Source organism: Pseudorasbora parva, chromosome 3 (assembly GCF_024679245.1).
Source record: "Pseudorasbora parva isolate DD20220531a chromosome 3, ASM2467924v1, whole genome shotgun sequence".
NCBI lineage: Eukaryota > Metazoa > Chordata > Actinopteri > Cypriniformes > Gobionidae > Pseudorasbora > Pseudorasbora parva.
Genome location: NC_090174.1, coordinates 25,097,525 through 25,121,293, shown reverse-complemented (window position 1 = coordinate 25,121,293; position 23,769 = coordinate 25,097,525). Strand labels below are relative to the sequence as shown.

At 37.2% G+C, this 23,769-nt stretch overlaps 1 protein-coding gene and 1 long non-coding RNA gene across 2 annotated transcripts in view; both read left to right on the top strand.

Annotated features, from left to right (window-relative positions):
• adgrv1 (adhesion G protein-coupled receptor V1) overlaps positions 1 to 23,769 on the top strand; it is a 195,036-nt gene that overhangs the window by 130,631 nt on the left and 40,636 nt on the right. Inside the window, exon 84 of the mRNA XM_067438222.1 lies at positions 2,241 to 2,357. Within this exon, the coding sequence (XP_067294323.1) occupies positions 2,241 to 2,357 (117 nt within the window). The remainder of the gene's footprint in view (positions 1 to 2,240; positions 2,358 to 23,769) is intronic.
• LOC137071851 (uncharacterized) lies at positions 4,488 to 12,082 on the top strand. Its single transcript, XR_010904525.1, has 4 exons — positions 4,488 to 4,607; positions 5,142 to 5,202; positions 5,300 to 5,448; positions 12,019 to 12,082. It is a non-coding gene; the product is annotated as an uncharacterized lncRNA (long non-coding RNA).

The following is a 23,769-nucleotide window of genomic DNA, read 5'->3' as shown; positions in this document are numbered from 1 at the left end:
AGCAGCACACACACACCACCGGCTCTGGTCTAAATTTAGACTACAGACACGAGAGAGCAGCGCGGATCATATGCGCGAGTCTGCACAGACAACAAACATATCGACCCATTTTAATTCTGAGCCATAGAATTCTGCATTTCAAAGCGATATGGAGGAGATTATGATGATAAACGCTTAAAGGAAACTGGCTTTACCAAACAGAAAAGGCTCTAGTCAAACGGTATATTAACAAAATGCTATTGGCTGTTTCATAAAGGGGAGGAGCTGCTAACAGCTAGAGCCGTTTCAGGGGAAATCACGTCAACACATTGAATAAGGTGGCGTGTTCCAAAGCACTTCAGTGGGCCTATATGTAAAAGTAAAATTATAAGTTTTATTTTTGCCAAACAAAAGAGAGAAAGAAAGAACTAAAATGTCACTGACATCTTACTTACTGAAGTTTTGAATGGTAGTGTTGAGTTTTCTAAAGGCACATTTTCTAAAATATAACCTATAATATTTGTGTTCTCCAAATCCTCATGTTCATCAGTCATTGTCACATTTTTTTAATTTTTTATTTATTTATACAAAGCAAATGTAGGTCATAAAATGAAATGAAGACAGTAAATGAATATGTCCGACTGAGCAAAGCTTTATTTGAGCTTATTTTTTTTGCTAACTAACACACATTCAGCTTTTTTGGCAGCATTACCGCATTTCAACGCCAGCTCACGACTACCGAGAATCACGCTTCCCAGCATGCACCCGATGGACACTGCACACTACGGATGTCCCTGCTCTCTTTTCCTTCCTTTCACACCACTCGCTGCCCTCCTGAATTTATCCATCCCGGCTGTAGTGACTCCACATTTCCCTTCACTCAGCCACCAGGATAGGTTTTCCACAGACATGGTTTCCCCTTAATTTGGGTTTCCCAACAGGGACTCTCAGTTCAGTTGAAAAATACATGTTGTTTGCTTTGAACTGTTCATGGACTAGACCGTTACCTAGTGCCCTCCACATGAGATGGCTGCCAGTTTTTTGTGTATCCACAAATACAGTTATGAGAGGTCGCAGACAAGCCCAGTTGTTTTTGTTTGATCAGGTTTTGCACTGTTCCTAAAGTGGACATTGACTCTTGGAATTTGTCATACACTGTAAACAGGAAACCAGATTCTAAGGTCAGCTGTCAGAATATATAGACTCTTATACAATAGCCTACATACTGTATATAATTTGTTGAGTCCAAATGTTTTCTTTGCTCAAATTATAATAAATATGTGACACTGGACCACAAATTCATAAGTCGTACGGGCATATTTGTGGCAGTAGCCAACAATACATTGTATGGGTCAAAATTATAGATTTTTCTTTTATCATTAGGATATTAAGTGAATATCATGTTCATTGAAGATATTTTGTAAATTCCCTACCGTAAATACATATCTAAAGATGGATTATTAGCTGCTAAGGACTTCATTTGGACAACTTTAAAGGCGATTTTCTCAATAATTAGATTTGCACCCTCAGATTCCAGATTTTCAGATAGTTGTATCTCATATATTGTTCTATCCTAACAAACCATACATTGATGGAAAGCTTATTTATCAGCTTTCATGATGCATAAATCAAAAAAAAAAAGTTTAAAAAAAAAATGTATACCCTTATGACTGGTTTTGTGAAAACCATATTTTTCGTTTGTTTTTGTGAAATGGAGGGACATTCCATAGGTGTAATGTTTTTTATACTGTACAAACCATATTTTCTATCCCCTTACACTGCCCCTGCCTCTAAACCTACCCATCACAGGAAACATTTTTACTTTCTCAAAAAAACTCATCCTGTATGATTTATAAAATTGAGGGACATGGGTAGTGTCCTCATTTTTCACCCTCTCCTTGTAATACCTATGTCATAACCATGTCATTATACACATTTGTGTCCTGATGTTTCACAAAAACAAGCACACACACACACACACATACACACAGATTTATCAACTGTTGCTTTTTCTGGATGTCCATTCTGTAGTGTTATGTAACAGTCCTCCTCTCATCTGGTCAAGACCTGACACTGTCAGCTCTTCAAATCTGCATCAAAAATAAGTATAAATGATTTAGGAACGGACGAACAGTCTTAGACTTTTGAGATGCTCTTCTGGGACTCATTTTGAATGTGTGTATTTTGCTGAGTGTGTACCAGGTGTATGATGACCCCAGGGCCTCTGCTGATGTATCAATCTGTCATTCTGTGTTTCTCAGATTTGTTTCCTGGTCTCTGCTTTCCGGGGACGTATGTTCTCGGAAGAAAGTTGTGCTACTCTTGGTCTCTTCTTCCATTACTTCCACCTCAGCCAGTTCAGCTGGATGCTCATACAGGTAAAACTTTACTTTTGTCATCTACAAGTTTTGGCATTGACCATATTAAAATCAAAACTGAAAATTGTTTCAATATACTCACCGTTTTGTTAATTTAAACCTGTATGACAGTTGTTCACACCCATGAATGTTTTGCTGGGGTAGGGGCCCTTATTTAAAGTAAAAAAAATAATAATAAAAATAAATAATAATAATAATAATAATAATAATAATAATAATAATAATAATAATAATAATAATAATAATAATAATAATAATAATAATAATAATAATAATAATAATTGGACAAAAACAAATAATAATATATTGAATAAAAGTCATATTTAATTTATATTAAAAACTATAATATTATATAATATTATATTAAAAAATTTCTGAGCTAGTATGCTGCAAAGTCCCTCCCCAATGTCATTCCAAATGTATGACTTTCTTTCTGAGGAACATAAAAGAAAATAATTTGAGAAATGTCAGTTTTAATAGAAGTCAAGGTTAATCCAAATCTGTTGGTTACCAACATTCTTTAAAATATATTCTTATGTGTTTTAGAGAAGAGAGAAAGACATTTTGGATGATCTATTCTTTTAACAGTAACAGTAAAGAGTTAACACCTACTTTTGAAGACGCTGATGTTTAGATTTCATCAAGTTCGAACTGAATTAACATTTACTTCCCTGATTAAAAAGTTGAACTGTTAGTAAGATAATTGCAATCACAGGTAAAACCACACTCTTTGTCACTATGGATATGGTTTCTGAAATAGAAGAAATAAATGATAATGAACTATAATATTTTTAATTAAAAAAACACAAAAACAAACTCAGTAAAATACCTTTATTCTTCCCTATAATTTAATAAAAGTAATAATGGCAACATTTTTAATAAACACATTTCTGCCGAAACATCATATTTCTACATTGTTTATAATCAAAAGGTATTAATAAGGGTGCAGGGTTGACAAATGAACTCGTCATTTAGTTTACATGGTCAAGACTGTTTTCAGCTACATGTAGATTCACCTCACGACTATATAACACAACATTCTGAGACAAATCTGAATGTATTTGGTGGAATCTGATTTAATCAATCGACTTGCACAGTTTATCACTTGATAGAGCAGAAGTGCAGCACAAGCCTTCTGCATTTACCAATGCGCTGCATTTTAAAATCTCCCTCGCTTCATCGATCAGCCCACAGAGAGAGTCTTGGTGTTGAGGTCAGGAAGTTTTCAGAGTTACATTTTTACTATGGATCATTTGAAGATGGCACAAACTTATGTTTAATCGATTTGCTTACTTATAGAGAAAACATATATACATTTCACCATTTTAAGTTGCATTATTTCACTAAACACACATTGCCATTGTTTACTAGTTCGATAGCTTTACTAGTTCGATAGCTTGTCCTCAGACAATAGACTGCCTAAAAAAGGTTTTACCCTAAAGAAAAAGAAAAAAAGACCCCTCCCAACCTCAGAAGTAATCTAAAATAATCTAGTTTCTGTGTCCCACTTTTCTCTCTGATGTGTATTTGTAACTATGATTAGGACATAATCTCATAAGAGTGTTTGAGAATCCAGCAAATATCAAAGGTGGAATGTCCCCACAATTCACAAAAACAACACTTGTGTGTGTGTGTGTGCGTGTGTGTGTGTGTGTGTGTGTGTGTGTGTGTGTGCGCCTATGTGTATTACGGGGACATTTCACCTGAATACACGCCACATTATGAGGACATTTTGAATTATGAGGACAGGGCCGATGTCCTCATAATTCTAACAGTGTAGAAGTGTTTCTATACATAGGGGGAGCTAAAATCCAGAATTTCAGCTAAAGTCCTTATAATTCACATAGACCTGATTTTGTGTATCAGCTGTGTATCGAGACAGCGCCCCTGGACGTGGGTCTGCGGTACTGCACCCCTCATAAATATTCACTCTCGTGTAAGGAATCGGAGCTTCTGATTGGCTGACCGCCTGAAGTCCTCATAATGTTGGAATTTCTCAGACCCAGTGTGTACATCTAATTTCCTTATACAAGTGGATTTATGTAATTTACTCATTATTTAAGCATTATTGTCTACAATTGATGAACTGTCAAATATATTTTTTAAGGTAGAGTGATCCCTCGATGAAATGTAATCCTTAAATATATTATAATATCATATAATCGGTTAATTTCCTGTTTGGACTGGATTGAAACCACCTGAGAAAACTTCTGTGATTTGGACCTGTTTGAAGCAACTATTAAAAGAAAGGTAAGTTAATCTGCTGTTCAATCGCTTGTGGCTCATTTTGGCTTGTTTGTGTGTGTTTTATAAGCTATTTTCTGCTCGTTTTACAGTCAGAAAGCAACTAGCACCTGATGCTAACGGGGCTAGCTTAGAGTCATTCTGATCCCAGACTGTAAGGAGAGAATCAGAGATGCTTGTCATATTTAACTTGTTTTAGATTCCAATATAATTGTAAATAACTTATTTTGAGCACATACATCAGTCTAGCCATCGTAACAATGCGTTGTCATGACTACAATCTGTGAAGGGGATAGAGTATCCTGACATGCTACTGTAAATAGTACTGTAGTTTAATGTTAGCTTGGTTTAAAGTTACTATTATTATCATTTTTAAGAAACTAGGAAATCAATATATGCTTTTATTCCTCCTGAATGTAATAAAATATACTCTGTACCAATAGAACTGTAAGTATTAATGTTTATAATGAAAACAATCTTGCTGAATAATGTTAAATTAAATGCAATGGTCATAATTATAGATGTTTTTCTTTATGACAGCAGACACATCAGATAATGCGCTGGAAGAGGCTGTACAGTTTTCCCTTCAGAAGAGAGAATGGTCTGATAGAGCTAAGTTTAAGTGCAAATATTTTGTTTAATAAAGCTGTGCCAGATACATATGTTGTTTACAGTGATGTTTTTCTTCTGTTGTTCAGTTGTACTGAGTTTGAGAAGGCAGATTTCCTGCTGGAATACAGACGAGACTCATAAGCAAAGAAGAATGAGAGCGGAGGCAAAGAACATATCTTTATGACGCTCTGAAAGTGTTCATCTTTGAGCTTCATTATGATGGAAAACTCCTCTGGTAAGTGTTTGATGTGTATGTAAGTTTGTAATTATGGCCCTGTTTACAATAGGGATGCACCGATATGAACATTTTGCCCGATAATGATAATCATTTATATCAGAAAGCCGATAACCAATATATTGACCTATACCTAAATACAAATTTTTATATACTTTGAGCACCTGATTACAAAAACTAAAGGCTCACCATTAAAAAAAAGCCATATCCCAAACACTTTAACATAAATCAAACATATGGAGTACAGTTTGTACTAGTGTAAGATTCCTTAACTTTTATTGTACCACTTTACAATAAGGTTTGATTTTATTATCATCAGTTAACATGATCCACCAATGAATGAATAATGCTTCTACAGGATTTATGAACCTTAGTTCATGTTAATCTCAACATTTTCATTCAACATAAACCATTAACAAAGGTTATTGCTTTATATTAGTTCATGTTAGTTAATGCATTAACAAATGAGACCTCATTGTAAAGTGTTACCAAAAACACCCACTGCCTAACAAAAAAAAAAAAAAACTAAATAATGCAAACAAGTCATTGGCCAGCATGACTTAGGCTATAAAGAATCAAAATGCATGTGCCATGGATAAGTCTCCACGTCGCTACCAGGTTATTTACTCAACAGAACACATCCTGTATACGATAATGCAGATATTTGAACAAAATCAACATGGTATTGCAACTTATATTTGCACAAAATCACACACAGATGATCTAAGTTATGTAGTCAGAATAGTGCTCTTCCTATGAAACACAACAACTAAACCCGAAGACTTTACAACTTATTACATTAGTGTATACTACTATAATGTAATATGACAACCCCAATCATATGTTATTAATGTTGTGCATTGCTACAGAGCGTGCGCTAAAGATTAAGATGATCACTCGTACAATGATGTGCTGCGGGTTATTAACTCAATGAAACACGCTATATTGCTTATATCTGCAAAAAATTACGCAAATGCTCAAGTGAAGCTTTGACTAAGTTACATGCTAATCTGTGTAACTCCTGTTGTAGAATTGCCCTTCTGCAACAACGCACTGAAACACAACAGCTAATCCCAAAGAATTAACAGCATTTTATTACAAGAGTGTTCTCAGTGTAATGTTATGTATAGGACAGTCCCAGTAGTTATTAATGTTGTGCATCACTGTTTGAGCAGTACGTGCTGAAGCTAAAGATGATCAACGGTACTATAAAGCGCTTTACTCCAACGTTAATTAACTCAACCAAACGCATCCTATAGAGCTCTGGAGGTCACGTGGCCCATTCTGTTTTTTGGCAGGGAAGAACAGCCGGCGCCAGCTCGAGTTTCAAGGCAGTTCACTGCGCACTTTAATTCCAAAAGACATACGCTGCGTCCCAATTCGCCTACTTATACTACGTCCTAAAAGTATACTCTTTTTGTGAACAAAAGTATATACTTTTGAGTGTGTAGCAGAAGAGTATGCAAGTTTTGGGACATACTACTTTATTATCTTTAACGGACTCTGTTGCTTAGTTATGTGCATCATATCACAGTTTAAACTGCCGTCAATCATCTTCACAGTTCAAATCCTCCACATTAATTTCCTGCCGTATCGGAGAGAAATGTAAATACTGATAATTGATCACTCAAACCCCTTTATATAAACCTCTCTACTAGGGATGCTCATTTCGGTTAATTTTCCCGACCGACAAGCGATGCTTATTAATCGATTATTAACAGTTAACTGATAAGATTATAATATTGACTTAGCATTACATAAAAATACAACCGACGAGTATCTGTGACCCGTTAAAAATACTTTTTTCACGTTTTTATTTTATTGTGCAAACAGCAGAACATACAGTACAGCTCAACAATAGAACCTAGATTCACACTAGAGCAGAGCCCGACTTTTTTACGCCCCTAGGGCCGGACTTCGGGCTAATTTTCACGTCATACCTAAATGTGGGCCGGGCTTCGGACCTTTTTAGGCTTCTCATTTGTTTTATATTTATTTGATTAATTAAAAGGAACAATGAGATGTGCTGCACTGGTGGAAACATCATGAGACCATGATAGCTTACTCGACTGTCAAGACATGCTCGCTCAGGGTTATAGAGTCCAGCGCCAGCAGCAGCGCGCGTTTCTTCAGCAGCTGCTAGAGTTAGGGCCTTTTTACAAATGATTCCTTCATTCATTTTCTCTGACCAGGTATCTTAAACCACGTGTAAATTTTACTCCTGGCAAATGGTTAAATAATAAACGTGTGTGAGAGCGTGTTATGGGCTATAGGTTGTAGTCCGATAGATATGATGGAGCTGCAACACGCATCGTCGCAAATGAGTAAAGCAAGCCAACGCAAATAGTCGTAGTCTAAGTCTTAGATGCTCAAAAACACAATCATCTTCAATAAAAATTAATAAATGATCTTACCAGTGCTTCGCTCTTTCATTTTGCGGTCTTTGAGCTGCTGAATAAAATGCATCTTGAATCTTTTGCTTTCGTTGCTGTGAACTCCGTTAAATATAGGCTATACCGCGGGAATTTAAGATCTGATTTATATTCATTTTGCAGAGGTGTAAGGTATAATACAAACTGCATGTTCTTTTATTTTTTTATTTGTTTAGATTGTTTAGCTCGTTTCGTTTGTGAGTGCCGTTGCGAGCAGCATCAGCCTGCCTCAGCTCGTCAAAAATGCCTTTTTAATGTGGAGGTAATATTATAGTAGGCTAAATTAACTAACATTGTGATACTTGAAGTGTTTTAAATCTATGGATTTTATTATGGGCAAGACAAGTCAATAGTTGATTTGAGAGGCTAAATTCATTAAACATGCGGTTTACTCACTGTTGGCCACTGGCCACTTGGTCGTCACTTAAAAAAATGTAAACTTTAATTTAACAAACAAAAAATTGCTCTAAACATTTTTCTAAATTAACTTAACAATGAAACGAAACAAAATATAACTACTTTGACATTAAAAACAAAACTGAACTATTTTAATGGCTGCAACAATGTAAGCTAATGTAAGCCCCCCCTTACATTACATTTTAAAAAAAGTGATTCCAATCATATCAAGCAATTCAAAACCATCATGATGAATACTGCGCATCTGAAGTGTCTCGGCTGAAGGAAAATTACATGATCTATCAGCTTATATATATCGGCATAATTTTCATATCGGATTGATAACGTTAACATTAATAATGTTCATTTATTGGATGATAACGATATGGTGGCAATAAATTGTGCATCCCTAATTTACACCTGGTATTAAGATGCGTTTTGGTCGATCGGATCTCGAGTAGATGAGGGACACACATTCCCGTTTACACTTGGTGTTTTAGTCAGTCTCTTTTATTCATTTTCAACCACTTCTGTCCTGATTTCTTCAAAGGGAGGGTGTATGGGTGAGTAAATGTATGGGCTTTTTCGGGTCTTTTGTTCTAATGGACAAAAATTATCTCACGCAATTTACACATGAACGTGAGCGGAGACCAGCCGAACACTGTGAATGTGTCAGAAATCAAGAAATGGTGAGAGAGAACATTGTGCTCTACGTTTTTTCTCTTGGGTAACTTGGGTAATTAGCTGACTGTCTTGCACACGTCCTGTAATGTTTACGCTAGGGATGAACTGATACCACTTTTCCAGAACGAACTTCCAACTTACCAATAGTACCAATAACTTGTATTTTCATTGCATTTTTCATTTTAAAAAATAATGAATAGAGAAACCAAAAGAATATGAATCAAATTGAGTTGGCTTAGCAAATAGATATCCTTCAGTTATTTGTATGCCTAATTATGCCTGTTAAACTGTATTATAGGAGCTACAGTTACTTTCACTGTTCATGCTATTGCTGTATCACAGGCCCGGCTCCAGCTTTGAGATGCAGGGTGGGCCCATTGAAATTCCTGGTGGGCCAGACTTTATTTTAGACATTATTTTTACCCATAACAACTTAATTTTATAACAAAAGAGGCAGGACTTGAAAGTAACTCCCTATATTTGCAGGGCTCAATATATATATATATAGTACATGCCAAAAGTTTGGACACATTACTATTTGTAATGTTTTTGAAAGAAGTTTCTTCTGCTCATCAACCCTGCATTTATTTGATCAAAAATACAGAACAAAATTAATATTGTGATATATTATTACAATTTAAAATATTTGTTTTTCAATTTATTCTACTTTAAATGATGATTTATTTCTGTGATCAGAGCTGTATTTTCCGGATCATTCCTCCAGTCTTCAGTGATCATGATCCTTCAGAAATCATTCTCAGATGAGGATTCATTACGAGTGTTGGAGACAGCTCTGCTGACTAATATTTGTTCATAACCTGAGATATGTTTTTATAATACTTTGATGAATAAAAAGTAAAAAAATAAAAATAAAAAAAGAAGCAAATGTTTTAAAAATAGAAATCTTTTGTAACAACAGTATACAATACTGGTCAGTCATTTGGGGTCAGTCATTTTTTTATTTCTTTTTTTAAATAAATCAATAATTTTATTCAGCAAGGATGTGTTAAATTGATAAAAAGTGATAGTAAAGGAGATTTATATTATTTGAAAATATGTTTTTATTTTGAATAAATGCAGTTCTTTTGAACCTTTTATTCATCAAATATATTATTCAGCAGAACTGTTTCCAACACTCATAATAAATCAGAATATGAGAATGATTTCTGAAGGATCATGATCACTGAAGACTGGAGGAACGATCCTGAAAAATCAGCTTTGATCACAGAAATAAATGATCATTTAAAGTAGAATACATTGAAAAACAAATATTTTAAATTGTAATAATATATCACAATATTAATTTTTGTTCTGTATTTTTGATCAAATAAATGCAGGCTTGATGAGCAGAAGAAACTTATTTCAAAAACATTACAAATAGTAATGTGTCCAAACTTTTGGCCTGTTTTGTAAATTTTTAAATAACCTTCAACTACAACATTATAGAGTAATACAAAATACACAAAAATTAAAATAAACTTAGAGGTTCCTAGGACAATTAATAGGAAACATGCCTAGTTGGGCTGTCGAAATTATTTGTTTTTTTGATGCATCGCGATGCAGACAAATACGATTCGGTATCAGTTCAGTAATAGACCATAACCTATTATAATGTACTGACGCTTTTCTGCCATCATTTGTCGTGTATGTGCATTGTCGCGGTAGCATACAAAGGCAGAGGGAGGCGAGACACGAGTGTGAGTAGTTAAAATTGCTCCAACTATTTTAAAAGCAGACATCTGGGCACATTTCGGATTTTTTGAACAACCTGGTAAGCACGACCTGGAGAACACACGTGCTGTGTGTAAATTATGTCACGCACAAATAAAATGTGCATGGGGTAATACCACTAACTTGAGAAACCACGTCAGCCATTTTCATCGTGAGCTGTTAACGCCTGTCAGTGACAAGGTGCCCAGCTCAGCCAAAAATCTAATTATATCAACGTTCGAGTTCTTAAAGGGCCTGTTTACACCTGGTCATTTCATGCATTTTTACAGATTCGATATATCTGATTTATCAAAATGATTTATTTACATTTGGTCACAAAACGTTTTATGTTTTTACGTTTTGTCTCATGTTTGATACATTAAAGAAGTGTGTTTTCTTTGAGCAGGTAAAATAAAAGGTTCAGTTCATATAACTGACTGACAAAATGATATACATGAGGATGAAGTGCATCGTCAGTGCAGTGTGCTGAATCGTGTTATCGAACCGAATCGATGGCATGATAATCATAATCGAATCGAACCATGAGACCAGTGTAGGTTCACACCCTTAATGCCTAGCCTAGTCAAAGACTCAAGAGAAGATCAAAACCCTAAAATAACTGATCAATAAAGCCAGAGGTGAACAGTATTTTTAAATGTATTAACTGTCATATCTGTGTCTTCTTATGTCAAATAAAAATTTTACATCTTATATTAAAATGTAATGTAACCTTCAACCTTTTTTTATTTGCATATACAATGTATTTTTAATCCAAATGTGTCCTGGTGAGTGGGTTAGCAGTCAAGTGCATGCAACAGAAGTCTGTGTAATTATGGGCCATCATTTTCAGCGATGTCTGAAAAACGTCAGCTCAATCCACTCTGCGTGTTTCGCTCATCAGCTTGTGCACAGCAGCTATAGTATGGATATTTAATTTTGTTTAATATTCTGTTAATTAGATGCATTTATTTAATCTTTCTCTGGTATTTTGGGCTGATACCGATACTGGTATCGAAGCATCTCTAGTTTCCACATTAGGTCATTCAGCGGAGAGCAGGCGGTCTTTTGTGACTGTTCGAACACATTCAACCACACAGACGTTACACTACGAAAGCAATCTGGTCGAATGAGTTTTCCAACTTCTGGAAGTGGTTGAAAGTTGACAAGCTCAAAATGTTTTAAACCCCATTTACACCTGTGTTGAGCATCATCCACTTTTGATCCGATTGTCCAAAACACATCTTAATACCAAACGCTATTAAACTATTAAATGATTGGTGATCACAAAGAATATATTTGATGATATTAGATTTTCATCACTGATATTGTCTTTTTTTGTGTCTAACAGGAATAAGAATTCTTAATTGAAAGTTGAATTGTCATTTATTTAGTGTTAATCAGCCCGAAATGACAGTTCCCTTTGGATGACTTGTAATCTCTGAACATATGAATCCAAACAACTGGATGAAGACGATCCGTGTGGATAGAAAAACTTCACGTTTGCCTATTTGCTGTAAGGAGCATCTGTCCTGGTGAAGATATCACACAATTACGGCGATTCTGAGTGGCCAAGGAAATGCACGGTACTGTAAACTTTACATAACCTATTTAGCATTTGTAAGATTATTTTAAAGATTCATATTATCCAAGGTAATGTTCCTGACTTTAAATGCATCACAGTATGTCAGGTGTGTGTGGCTTACACGTTTTGTGAGGACCTTATCATAAGAAGATGTTCCTGATGTCTGACTTGACTGAAGAACCTCAGTGTTGTGTGTGTGTGTGTGTGGCTTACACCTGGGTTAAGAGGACACATGTTTTGTGAGGACATTATCATAAGAAGATGTTCCTGATGTTTTACTTGACTGAAGAACCTCAGTGTTGTGTGTGTGTGGCTTACACCTGGGTTATGAGGACACATGATTTATGAGGACATTATCATAAGATGATGTTCCTGATGTTTGACTTGACTGAAGAACCCCAGTGTTGTGTGTGTGTGTGTGGCTTACACCTGGGTTATGAGGACACATGATTTATAAGGACATTATCATAAGATGATGTTCCTGATGTTTTAGTTGACTGAAGAACCTCAGTGTTGTGTGTGTGTGTGTGTGTGTGGCTTACACCTGGGTTATGAGGACACATGATTTATGAGGACATTATCATAAGATGATGTTCCTGATGTTTGACTTGACTGAAGAACCCCAGTGTTGTGTGTGTGTGGCTTACACCTGGGTTATAAGGACACATGATTTATGAGGACATTATCATAAGATGATGTTCCTGATGTTTGACTTGACTGAAGAACCCCAGTGTTGTGTGTGTATGTGTGTGTGTGTGTGGCTTACACCTGGGTTATGAGGACACATGATTTATGAGGACATTATCATAAGATGATGTTCCTGATGTTTGACTTGACTGAAGAACCCCAGTGTTGTGTGTGTATGTGTGTGTGTGTGTGTGGCTTACACCTGGGTTATGAGGACATTCTCATAAGATGATGTTCCTGATGTTTGACTTGACTGAAGAACCTCAGTGTTGTGTGTGTGTGTTACTGTGATCTGATACGCTGAAAACACCAGATCAGAAGCTGTTTGCATGAGCAAAGTGTGCGCTTCTCTTTTACATAAATATGCAGAAACAGAATACTTATTTCATTTCAGCAATGTAAAAAAATTAATTTTTGGTTCATTATCAGTTTCACAATAAACCAAACATATTTTTTTTTACATTTTTCAGCATTCTCAGTTTCTTTGAAGTTCTGTTTTACTCAATTGCTTTGGCAAAGCATCTGTCAGTCAAACTAAAATCTGGTAAAATCGGGGCAGATTAGAATGTGGCGGGCCGCCGGACTATAGGTTAACGATAACTTTTACTACCTACTTCTGTTATGATCAGGGTTAGGGTTAGCCAGACTAGAGGTTAACTATAATTTGTACTACCTACTTCTGTTATGATCAGGGTTAGGGTTAGCCAGACTAGAGGTTAACTATAATTTGTACTACCTACTTCTGTTATGATCAGGGTCAGAGTTAGCCAGACTAGAGGTTAACTATAACTTTTACTACCTACTTCTGTTATGATCAGGGTCAGGGTTAGCCAGACTAGAGGTTAACTATAACTTTTACTACCTACTTCTGTCATGATCAGGGTTAGGGTTAGCCAGACTAGAGGTTAACTATAACTTTTACTACCTACTTCTGTTATGATCAGGGTCAGGGTTAGCCAGACTAGAGGTTAACTATAACTTTTACTACCTACTTCTGTTATGATCAGGGTTAGGGTTAGCCAGACTAGAGGTAAACTATAACTTTTACTACCTACTTCTGTCATGATCAGGGTTAGGGTTAGCCAGACTAGAGGTTAACTATAACTTTTACTACCTACTTCTGTTATGATCAGGGTTAGGGTTAGCCAGACTAGAGGTTAACTATAATTTGTACTACCTACTTCTGTTATGATCAGGGTTAGGGTTAGCCAGACTAGAGGTCTACTATAACTTTTACTACCTACTTCTGTTATGATCAGGGTTAGGGTTAGACAGACTAGAGGTTAACTATAACTTTTACTACCTACTTCTGTTATGATCAGGATTAGGGTTAGCCAGACTAGAGGTTAACAATAACTTTTACTACCTACTTCGGTTATGATCAGGGTTAGGGTTAGCCAGACTAGAGGTTAACTATAACTTTTACTACCTACTTCTGTCATGATCAGGGTTAGGGTTAGACAGACTAGAGGTTAACTATAACTTTTACTACCTACTTCTGTCATGATCAGGGTTAGGGTTAGCCAGACTAGAGGTTAACTATAACTTTTACTACCTACTTCTGTTATGATCAGGGTCAGGGTTAGCCAGACTAGAGGTTAACTATAACTTTTACTACCTACTTCTGTTATGATCAGGGTCAGGGTTAGCCAGACTAGAGGTTAACTATAACTTTTACTACCTACTTCTGTTATGATCAGGGTCAGAGTTAGCCAGACTAGAGGTTAACTATAACTTTTACTACCTACTTCTGTTATGATCAGGGTCAGAGTTAGCCAGACTAGAGGTTAACTATAACTTTTACTACCTACTTCTGTTATGATCAGGGTTAGGGTTAGCCAGACTAGAGGTTAACTATAATTTGTACTACCTACTTCTGTTATGATCAGGGTTAGGGTTAGCCAGACTAGAGGTCTACTATAACTTTTACTACCTACTTCTGTTATGATCAGGGTTAGGGTTAGACAGACTAGAGGTTAACTATAACTTTTACTACCTACTTCTGTTATGATCAGGATTAGGGTTAGCCAGACTAGAGGTTAACAATAACTTTTACTACCTACTTCGGTTATGATCAGGGTTAGGGTTAGCCAGACTAGAGGTTAACTATAACTTTTACTACCTACTTCTGTCATGATCAGGGTTAGGGTTAGACAGACTAGAGGTTAACTATAACTTTTACTACCTACTTCTGTCATGATCAGGGTTAGGGTTAGCCAGACTAGAGGTTAACTATAACTTTTACTACCTACTTCTGTTATGATCAGGGTCAGGGTTAGCCAGACTAGAGGTTAACTATAACTTTTACTACCTACTTCTGTTATGATCAGGGTCAGGGTTAGCCAGACTAGAGGTTAACTATAACTTTTACTACCTACTTCTGTTATGATCAGGGTCAGAGTTAGCCAGACTAGAGGTTAACTATAACTTTTACTACCTACTTCTGTTATGATCAGGGTCAGAGTTAGCCAGACTAGAGGTTAACTATAACTTTTACTACCTACTTCTGTTATGATCAGGGTCAGGGTTAGCCAGACTAGAGGTTAACTATAACTTTTACTACCTACTTCTGTTATGATCAGGGTCAGGGTTAGCCAGACTAGAGGTTAACTATAACTTTTTACTACATATAATTAGGGTTAGGGTTAGCTTTTAACCAGGTATAACTTATCTACTGTATTGTTTGTATTCTCTTTCTATTATGTTTGTCTTCATGTGTATTGGACAGCACTTTGAGTCAACCATGAGTTGTGTTCAAGTGTGTTATTCCATATCCCCGTAATTACGTGTCCTCATAACCCAGGTGTAAGCCACACACACACACAACACTGAGGTTCTTCAGTCAGGCCAAACATCAGGAACATCATCTTATGAGAATGTCCTCATAAATCATGTGTCCTCATAACCCAGGTGTAAGCCACACACACACACAACACTGAGGTTCTTCAGTCAAGTCAAACATCAGGAACATCATCTTATGATAATGTCCTCATAAATCATGTGTCCTCATAACCCAGGTGTAAGCCACACACACACACACACACAACACTGAGGTTCTTCAGTCAGGCCAAACATCAGGAACATCATCTTATGAGAATGTCCTTATAAATCATGTGTCCTCATAACCCAGGTGTAAGTCACACACACACACACACATACACACACAACACTGAGGTTCTTCAGTCAAGTCAAACATCAGGAACATCATCTTATGATAATGTCCTCATAAATCACGTGTCCTCATAACCCAGGTGTAAGCCACACACACACACAACACTGAGGTTCTTCAGTCAAGTCAAACATCAGGAACATCATCTTATGATGATGTCCTCATAAATCATGTGTCCTCATAACCCAGGTGTAAGCCACACACACACACACACACAACACTGAGGTTCTTCAGTCAGGCCAAACATCAGGAACATCATCTTATGAGAATGTCCTTATAAATCATGTGTCCTCATAACCCAGGTGTAAGCCACACACACACACACAACACTGAGGTTCTTCAGTCAAGTCAAACATCAGGAACATCATCTTATGATAATGTCCTCATAAATCATGTGTCCTCACAACCCAGGTGTAAGCCACACACACACACAACACTGAGGTTCTTCAGTCAGGTCAAACATCAGGAACATCATCTTATGAGAATGTCCTCATAAATCATGTGTCCTCATAACCCAGGTGTAAGCCACACACACACACACAACACTGAGGTTCTTCAGTCAGGCCAAACATCAGGAACATCATCTTATGATAATGTCCTCATAAATCATGTGTCCTCATAACCCAGGTGTAAGCCACACACACACACACACAAAACTGAGTTCTTCAGTCAAGTCTAACATCAGGAACATCTTCTTATGATAATGTCCTCATAAATCATGTGTCCTCACAACCCAGGTGTAAGCCACACACACACACACACAACACTGAGGTTCTTCAGTCAGGCCAAACATCAGGAACATCATCTTATGATAATGTCCTCATAAATCATGTGTCCTCACAACCCAGGTGTAAGCCACACACACACACAACTCTGAGGTTCTTCAGTCAGGTCAAACATCAGGAACATCGTCTTATGAGAATGTCCTCATAAATCATGTGTCCTCTTAACCCAGGTGTAAGCCACACACACACACACACAACACTGAGTTTCTTCAATCAAGTCAAACATCAGGAACATCATCTTATGAGAATGTCCTCATAAATCATGTGTCCTCATAACCCAGGTGTAAGCCACACACACACACACAACACTGAGGTTCTTCAGTCAACTAAAACATCAGGAACATCATCTTATGATAATGTCCTCATAAATCATGTGTCCTCATAACCCAGGTGTAAGCCACACACACACACACACAACACTGGGGTTCTTCAGTCAAGTCAAACATCAGGAACATCATCTTATGATAATGTCCTCATAAATCATGTGTCCTCATAACCCAGGTGTAAGCCACACACACACACACAACACTGAGGTTCTTCAGTCAGGCCAAACATCAGGAACATCATCTTATGATAATGTCCTCATAAATCATGTGTCCTCATAACCCAGGTGTAAGCCACACACACACAACACTGAGGTTCTTCAGTCAGGCCAAACATCAGGAACATCATCTTATGAGAATGTCCTTATAAATCATGTGTCCTCATAACCCAGGTGTAAGCCACACACACACACACATACACACACAACACTGGGGTTCTTCAGTCAAGTCAAACATCAGGAACATCATCTTATGATAATGTCCTCATAAATCATGTGTCCTCATAACCCAGGTGTAAGCCACACACACACAACACTGAGGTTCTACAGTCAAGTCAAACATCAGGAACATCATCTTATGAGAATGTCCTCATAAATCATGTGTCCTCATAACCCAGGTGTAAGCCACACACACACACACACACAACACTGGGGTTCTTCAGTCAAGTCAAACATCAGGAACATCATCTTATGAGAATGTCCTCATAAATCATGTGTCCTCATAACCCAGGTGTAAGCCACACACACACACACACACAACACTGGGGTTCTTCAGTCAAGTCAAACATCAGGAACATCATCTTATGAGAATGTCCTCATAAATCATGTGTCCTCATAACCCAGGTGTAAGCCACACACACACACACACACACAACAACTGGGGTTCTTCAGTCAAGTCAAACATCAGGAACATCATCTTATGATAATGTCCTCATAAATCATGTGTCCTCATAACCCAGGTGTAAGCCACACACACACACACACACATACACACACAACACTGAGGTTCTTCAGTCAGGCCAAACATCAGGAACATCATCTTATGATAATGTCCTCATAAATCATGTGTCCTCATAACCCAGGTGTAAGCCACACACACACACAACACTGAGGTTCTTCAGTCAAGTCAAACATCAGGAACATCATCTTATGATAATGTCCTCATAAATCATGTGTCCTCATAACCCAGGTGTAAGCCACACACACACACACACACACAACACTGAGGTTCTTCAGTCAGGCCAAACATCAGGAACATCATCTTATGAGAATGTCCTTATAAATCATGTGTCCTCATAACCCAGGTGTAAGTCACACACACACACACATATACACACACAACACTGAAGTTCTTCAGTCAAGTAAAACATCAGGAACATCATCTTATGATAATGTCCTCATAAATCCTGTGTCCTCATAACCCAGGTGTAAGCCACACACACACACACACAACACTGAGGTTCTTCAGTCAGGCCAAACATCAGGAACATCATCTTATGATGATGTCCTTATAAATCATGTGTCCTCATAACCCAGGTGTAAGCCACACACACACACACAACACTGAGGTTCTTCAGTCAAGTCAAACATCAGGAACATCATCTTATGATAATGTCCTCATAAATCATGTGTCCTCATAACCCAGGTGTAAGCCACACACACACACACAACACTGAGGTTCTTCAGTCAGCCCAAACATCAGGAACATCATCTTATGAGAATGTCCTCATAAATCATGTGTCCTCATAACCCAGGTGTAAGCCACACACACACACACACACAACACTGAGGTTCTTCAGTCAGCCCAAACATCAGGAACATCATCTTATGAGAATGTCCTCATAAATCATGTGTCCTCATAACCCAGGTGTAAGCCACACACACACACACACAACACTGAGGTTCTTCAGTCAGCCCAAACATCAGGAACATCATCTTATGAGAATGTCCTCATAAATCATGTGTCCTCATAACCCAGGTGTAGGCCACACACACACACAACAAACACAAGTATTTAACAAACAGCAGCCCATCACTTTTGTCTCAGATTATTAATCAGTTCTAGACTAAAGATGAGGGTGAGGACAGTGGGACGAGTTGGGAGAAAAGGAAGTGGTTTTCACCCCATGGGTTAAAGAATCTGTTTTCCTCTTTTGTAGGGATTCTTGAATCTTCTGAAGGGGCGAGGCAAGAAGAAAACGGCAGATATGGCCTCCAGCGGAGTCTGCAGTACTGAGCACAGTTCACCGGGTAAACTGCAGAGCGTCCGGCTTCAGCAAAACAGCGAGCCTTTGTCAGGAATCAGGGATTATCGCTTACATGAAACTTGCTAAATGTTTGGTAACACTTTATAATAATGTTCAGTTATAAGTCACTTATAAGTTATTAGATAATGATGAACTAATCATTTACAAAACATGACATTCATAAATGACTTAGTAGTATGCTAACATTTTATGACTGTTTTGTTAATTCAGTTATAAGTAATTTATAAGTTATTGGTTAATACATTCATTCATTTTTAGTGGAATGCTATACCATATATTCATATACAAGTGATGTGTATACAATTGTAGTGTACACTTTAGATTAGGGGATGCAGAAAGAGTTGTAAATGAGTTCCACATCACCTGTAGTAGGTGTTGAACACTAGTGTAAGTGCTGACCGGTGAGGGTTCGACCTCTGACACTTCTGCTCATCACCTGATGTGTGTGTCAGAGGACATTAAACCGCTTCACATTATCCCAGATCCCACACAGGACTGCAGAGATTCAGAACACACTGCAGTCCCCTGACTGGAACGACTCTTCTCAATGATGCTGCTTTAGCATGTGTGTGCAGTTGAACACACACCAGCTGAAAACTTGGATTCATCAATACATTACTGATCATTTACTAATAGTCTGTTCATCATTTGTTCAAGATTAGCCATTGTTTGAGATGACACTAAAACAAGTTTGACATAAATACTCCAATAATGTTTAAGTGTTAATTATAGTACATCATCTAATAACTCAAACATCTACTATTGATCTGTTTTGATAATAAACAGCACATTTGTTAATGGTTAGCATATCACTTATTAATCATTAATGAATGTATAGTTAGGTTTTGTAAATGATTTAGTTCATCATCTAAACTTATAACTGAACGTTATTCTAAAGTGTTACCCGTGTTTGTTTTTTCTTCTGTTGCCGCTACTGTTTATTCTGTTTTGTTCAAATGTATGGCTATGTCTTAAACTTCTGTTGAAAGCTTTAAAGGGATGTTGAAATTGTCTGCCGAAGTGCTTTTTTTGTGCTATTGAACTCATGGCGACCGTCACCCGTCTGCTCACCCACATTCTTCAAAATATCTTCCTTTGTGTTCAGCAGAAAAAAAAAGAAACTCATACAGGTTTAGAAAAAAACATGAGGGGGGACCCTTTCATTTATTTTCAGCAATTTTTGTTAATTATGTTTATGAGAGGTTTTAAGTATCTTGTGATTTATGTAATATTGTCAGGGCAACAGCTGTAATGTTGTAAACGAGCACTAATAAACTTCTTGTTCTCTGAAGGTGTGCACTGTCGTATGTCCTCGTGTCTGTTTAAAAGTCATGTGATCACACAAATAGCAGTATAGTGTAAAAGACATAGTTGCATATTCAGATATCAGAATATCATAGTTTAGAATGGTTGTGTGTTGGAGTATGACCCACAGGTGAGGATGTGTTTGCAGTCTCAGTACTGTGTTCATTTGTCCTCATAAATCAGGTGTGTCCTTTTAATGCACAATGCCTTCACGTTTGTGTTTGTGTATTGCAATGTCCCATTAATTCATGTTTGTCCCTCTAATACACATTAATGTCATTTATGTGTGTTGTGTATCCACTGTCCTTATAATTTCGTTTTTTGTCATAGGCGGGGCTTAGACACTTAATTATGTGTCCTCATAATTATGTATATTGTCAGGTGGTAATATTATAAGTTGTGTTGTGTGTATACAAATTCTGAAGAGAAATCTGTGTTGTTTGGCTCAAAAAAAAATTTTTGATACCCTCCACATCACTGTAGAGCAAGTGGAAAGGGGTGTCCCTGTAATACACCAAAAAACTGGTTTGGGCTGAAGTGTCCTCATAAACCACATAAACCCGTATAGGTGTGTGTGTGTGTGTGTGTGTGTGTGTGTGTGTGTGTGTGTGTTTGTGTGTGTGTGTGTGTGTGTGTGTGTGTTTTGTGACATATAAGGACACAAATGTGTATTATGACATAGGTATGACATAGGTATTAGAAGGAGAGGGTGACTTATGAGGACATTGGCCATGTCCCCACTTTTCAAAATGCTTATAAATCATACAGGATGAGGTTTTTTTTTTTTTTAGAAAGTAAAAATGCTGAATGTTTCTGCTTGTTCTTTATATATATGATCATCATAACTTTCCATTGTCAGCTCAGGAGTGGGCCTAATTAATGCACATAGGTCAATCTGTTAGGAAGCACATGATTTGCATTACGTGCAGCCTGACATGTTCCAGCTACGTGTTATTCTTCTAGTGGGGATTTTGTGGGCAGGTGTTCCACCACGCCTACAATAGCTGTTCAGAGACCTTTCAAAAATCCATCGTATAACTCTTGCTGGACCTTTTACCCTTTTCCTGCTCTCTGCTTCTTTTCCTTTGTGCAGTAATCCCTTCTAAGCACAGAAACCTGTCTCAGGAAGCCAATTCACTCATAGCTGTGAAGATCGTCTTGTTCTCCAGAAGCAAAAACAGGATTTGGCCTGAATATGCTTAATGCAGTGAAAAAAGAACATGGCTTTTAATCCCCCAAAGACCCACACAGAACAAAAACATCTGGGCTCATGTGGTAGTTGAGGTTTAAAAGACATAGGACCGAGCGCCGACCCTTGAGGAACCTCTCACCTAAATTGAACTTCTTGAAATCAAAGGCTGTTTTGCTCACATAGATTATCTTGTTTTTCTCAATGATGCTGAAAAAACACCAGGGGCTTAGCAGTTTACACAGTGCATGTAATCTCTACTGGCACTTGATGAACTGGTGTTGAAAGATTATGCACAAGAATATTAATAATGAATAATAAACTAACCAGCTATAGTTACCTTGTTTTAGGTGGACAGGGCCATAAATTGTGAAAGGGCCAAAAGTATGTATGACTATGTTTATGTAAGTGTGTTGATGGGCCGAAGTGGGCTTGAGTTTATAAAAACACACATGGAATAAATCACACACAAGTTGTCTTTGGTGGGAAAGGTAAATCATGATTCAGACTGGAAAGTATTTGCATCCTGGAGAGAATGATTTGAACATGTGCTTGTCTTTATCTCAAAATGGCCTCAAAACAGCTGGCTTGTAATACAACTTCACTTAATTCATTTGCACTTTTCTCATTGTTGTTTAGTTTTTCTGATCCATATTTCAGCGTTAAAAAGTTGCATCTTATTCCGTAACCACCCACAATCCAGTTTATTCCAGATTATGGTAGACTATTGCATCTTCAACAACCGACCTGCACCATAGAAATTGCGTTCAATGCAAATTTTGATGGTTCCATGTTTTGCACAATTCATTGAGAGAATATGGGTATAAAACAATGTGAGTTTAGTTTGCTCAAGGCTATAATACACTGCACAACTTTTAAAATCCGAACAGATTTTCAGGAATGCTGGAATTTAGAAGTGTCATTGACTTGCCGACTTTGTAAATGGTTACAGAGAAAACTGAGGATCATGCACTACCAGACTTTCCAGACATTATAAGCATGCCCTATTGACGCAGAAACGCACACCTTGCTGCTAGGAGATGCTGGACAAATGAAAATAATTTTAGTTCTAAAATTGCCTCAATGTCAGACATTTTTGATATACTTAGACATAATCTGAGGATAAAACAAGCTGTGTCCATCTGGTCTGGTTCTCACTTTAGATTCAGCATTGATTCCGCCAGACTGCAAATCTGTTTTAAAAGTCATGTAGTGTATTCCAGCTTTCAATGGATATTGAAAGATATTCCACGCCTACTTTAAAAAGGCACTGAAAAAACATACACTTTATCAATGAACACTATTGATCTAAGAGTTTCCTTTTACGCACAGGGATTCGTGTTTCAGCCTGTAAAATTGACCTCCGGTAGATCCCAGAGACTCCATATACTGCCATGGTTGAAGTGCCGGATCAATGGAATTTGCGAGACGGGCCAATCTTATTGGCGTAGTGCCAACCTCTTCCATAATTACAAAGAGGTTGGAGAGGGATTGCAGTGTGTTTAGACACCCAAAAGCTAAAACAGCATCCTGCCAGTTTTTTTCTTTTTTCTTCATCTCTTATCCAAGTTCCCAGCTCAGCAAAACAGAGCTGCCACAGTTCCTATCCATTTATGGAGCTAATGCTGATAGATGAAGGTGCCACCTTAGCGCTTCATTTTAATGTTGATTTTGAACTACTTTGCTGAAGTACCTCAATGCCTAAAATAAAGTTGGCTAACTGAACAAACAGTCTAGGAAGTCTGAGTAATCACTGAAATGAAATTTCATATCATATCACCAACAGATGTCTG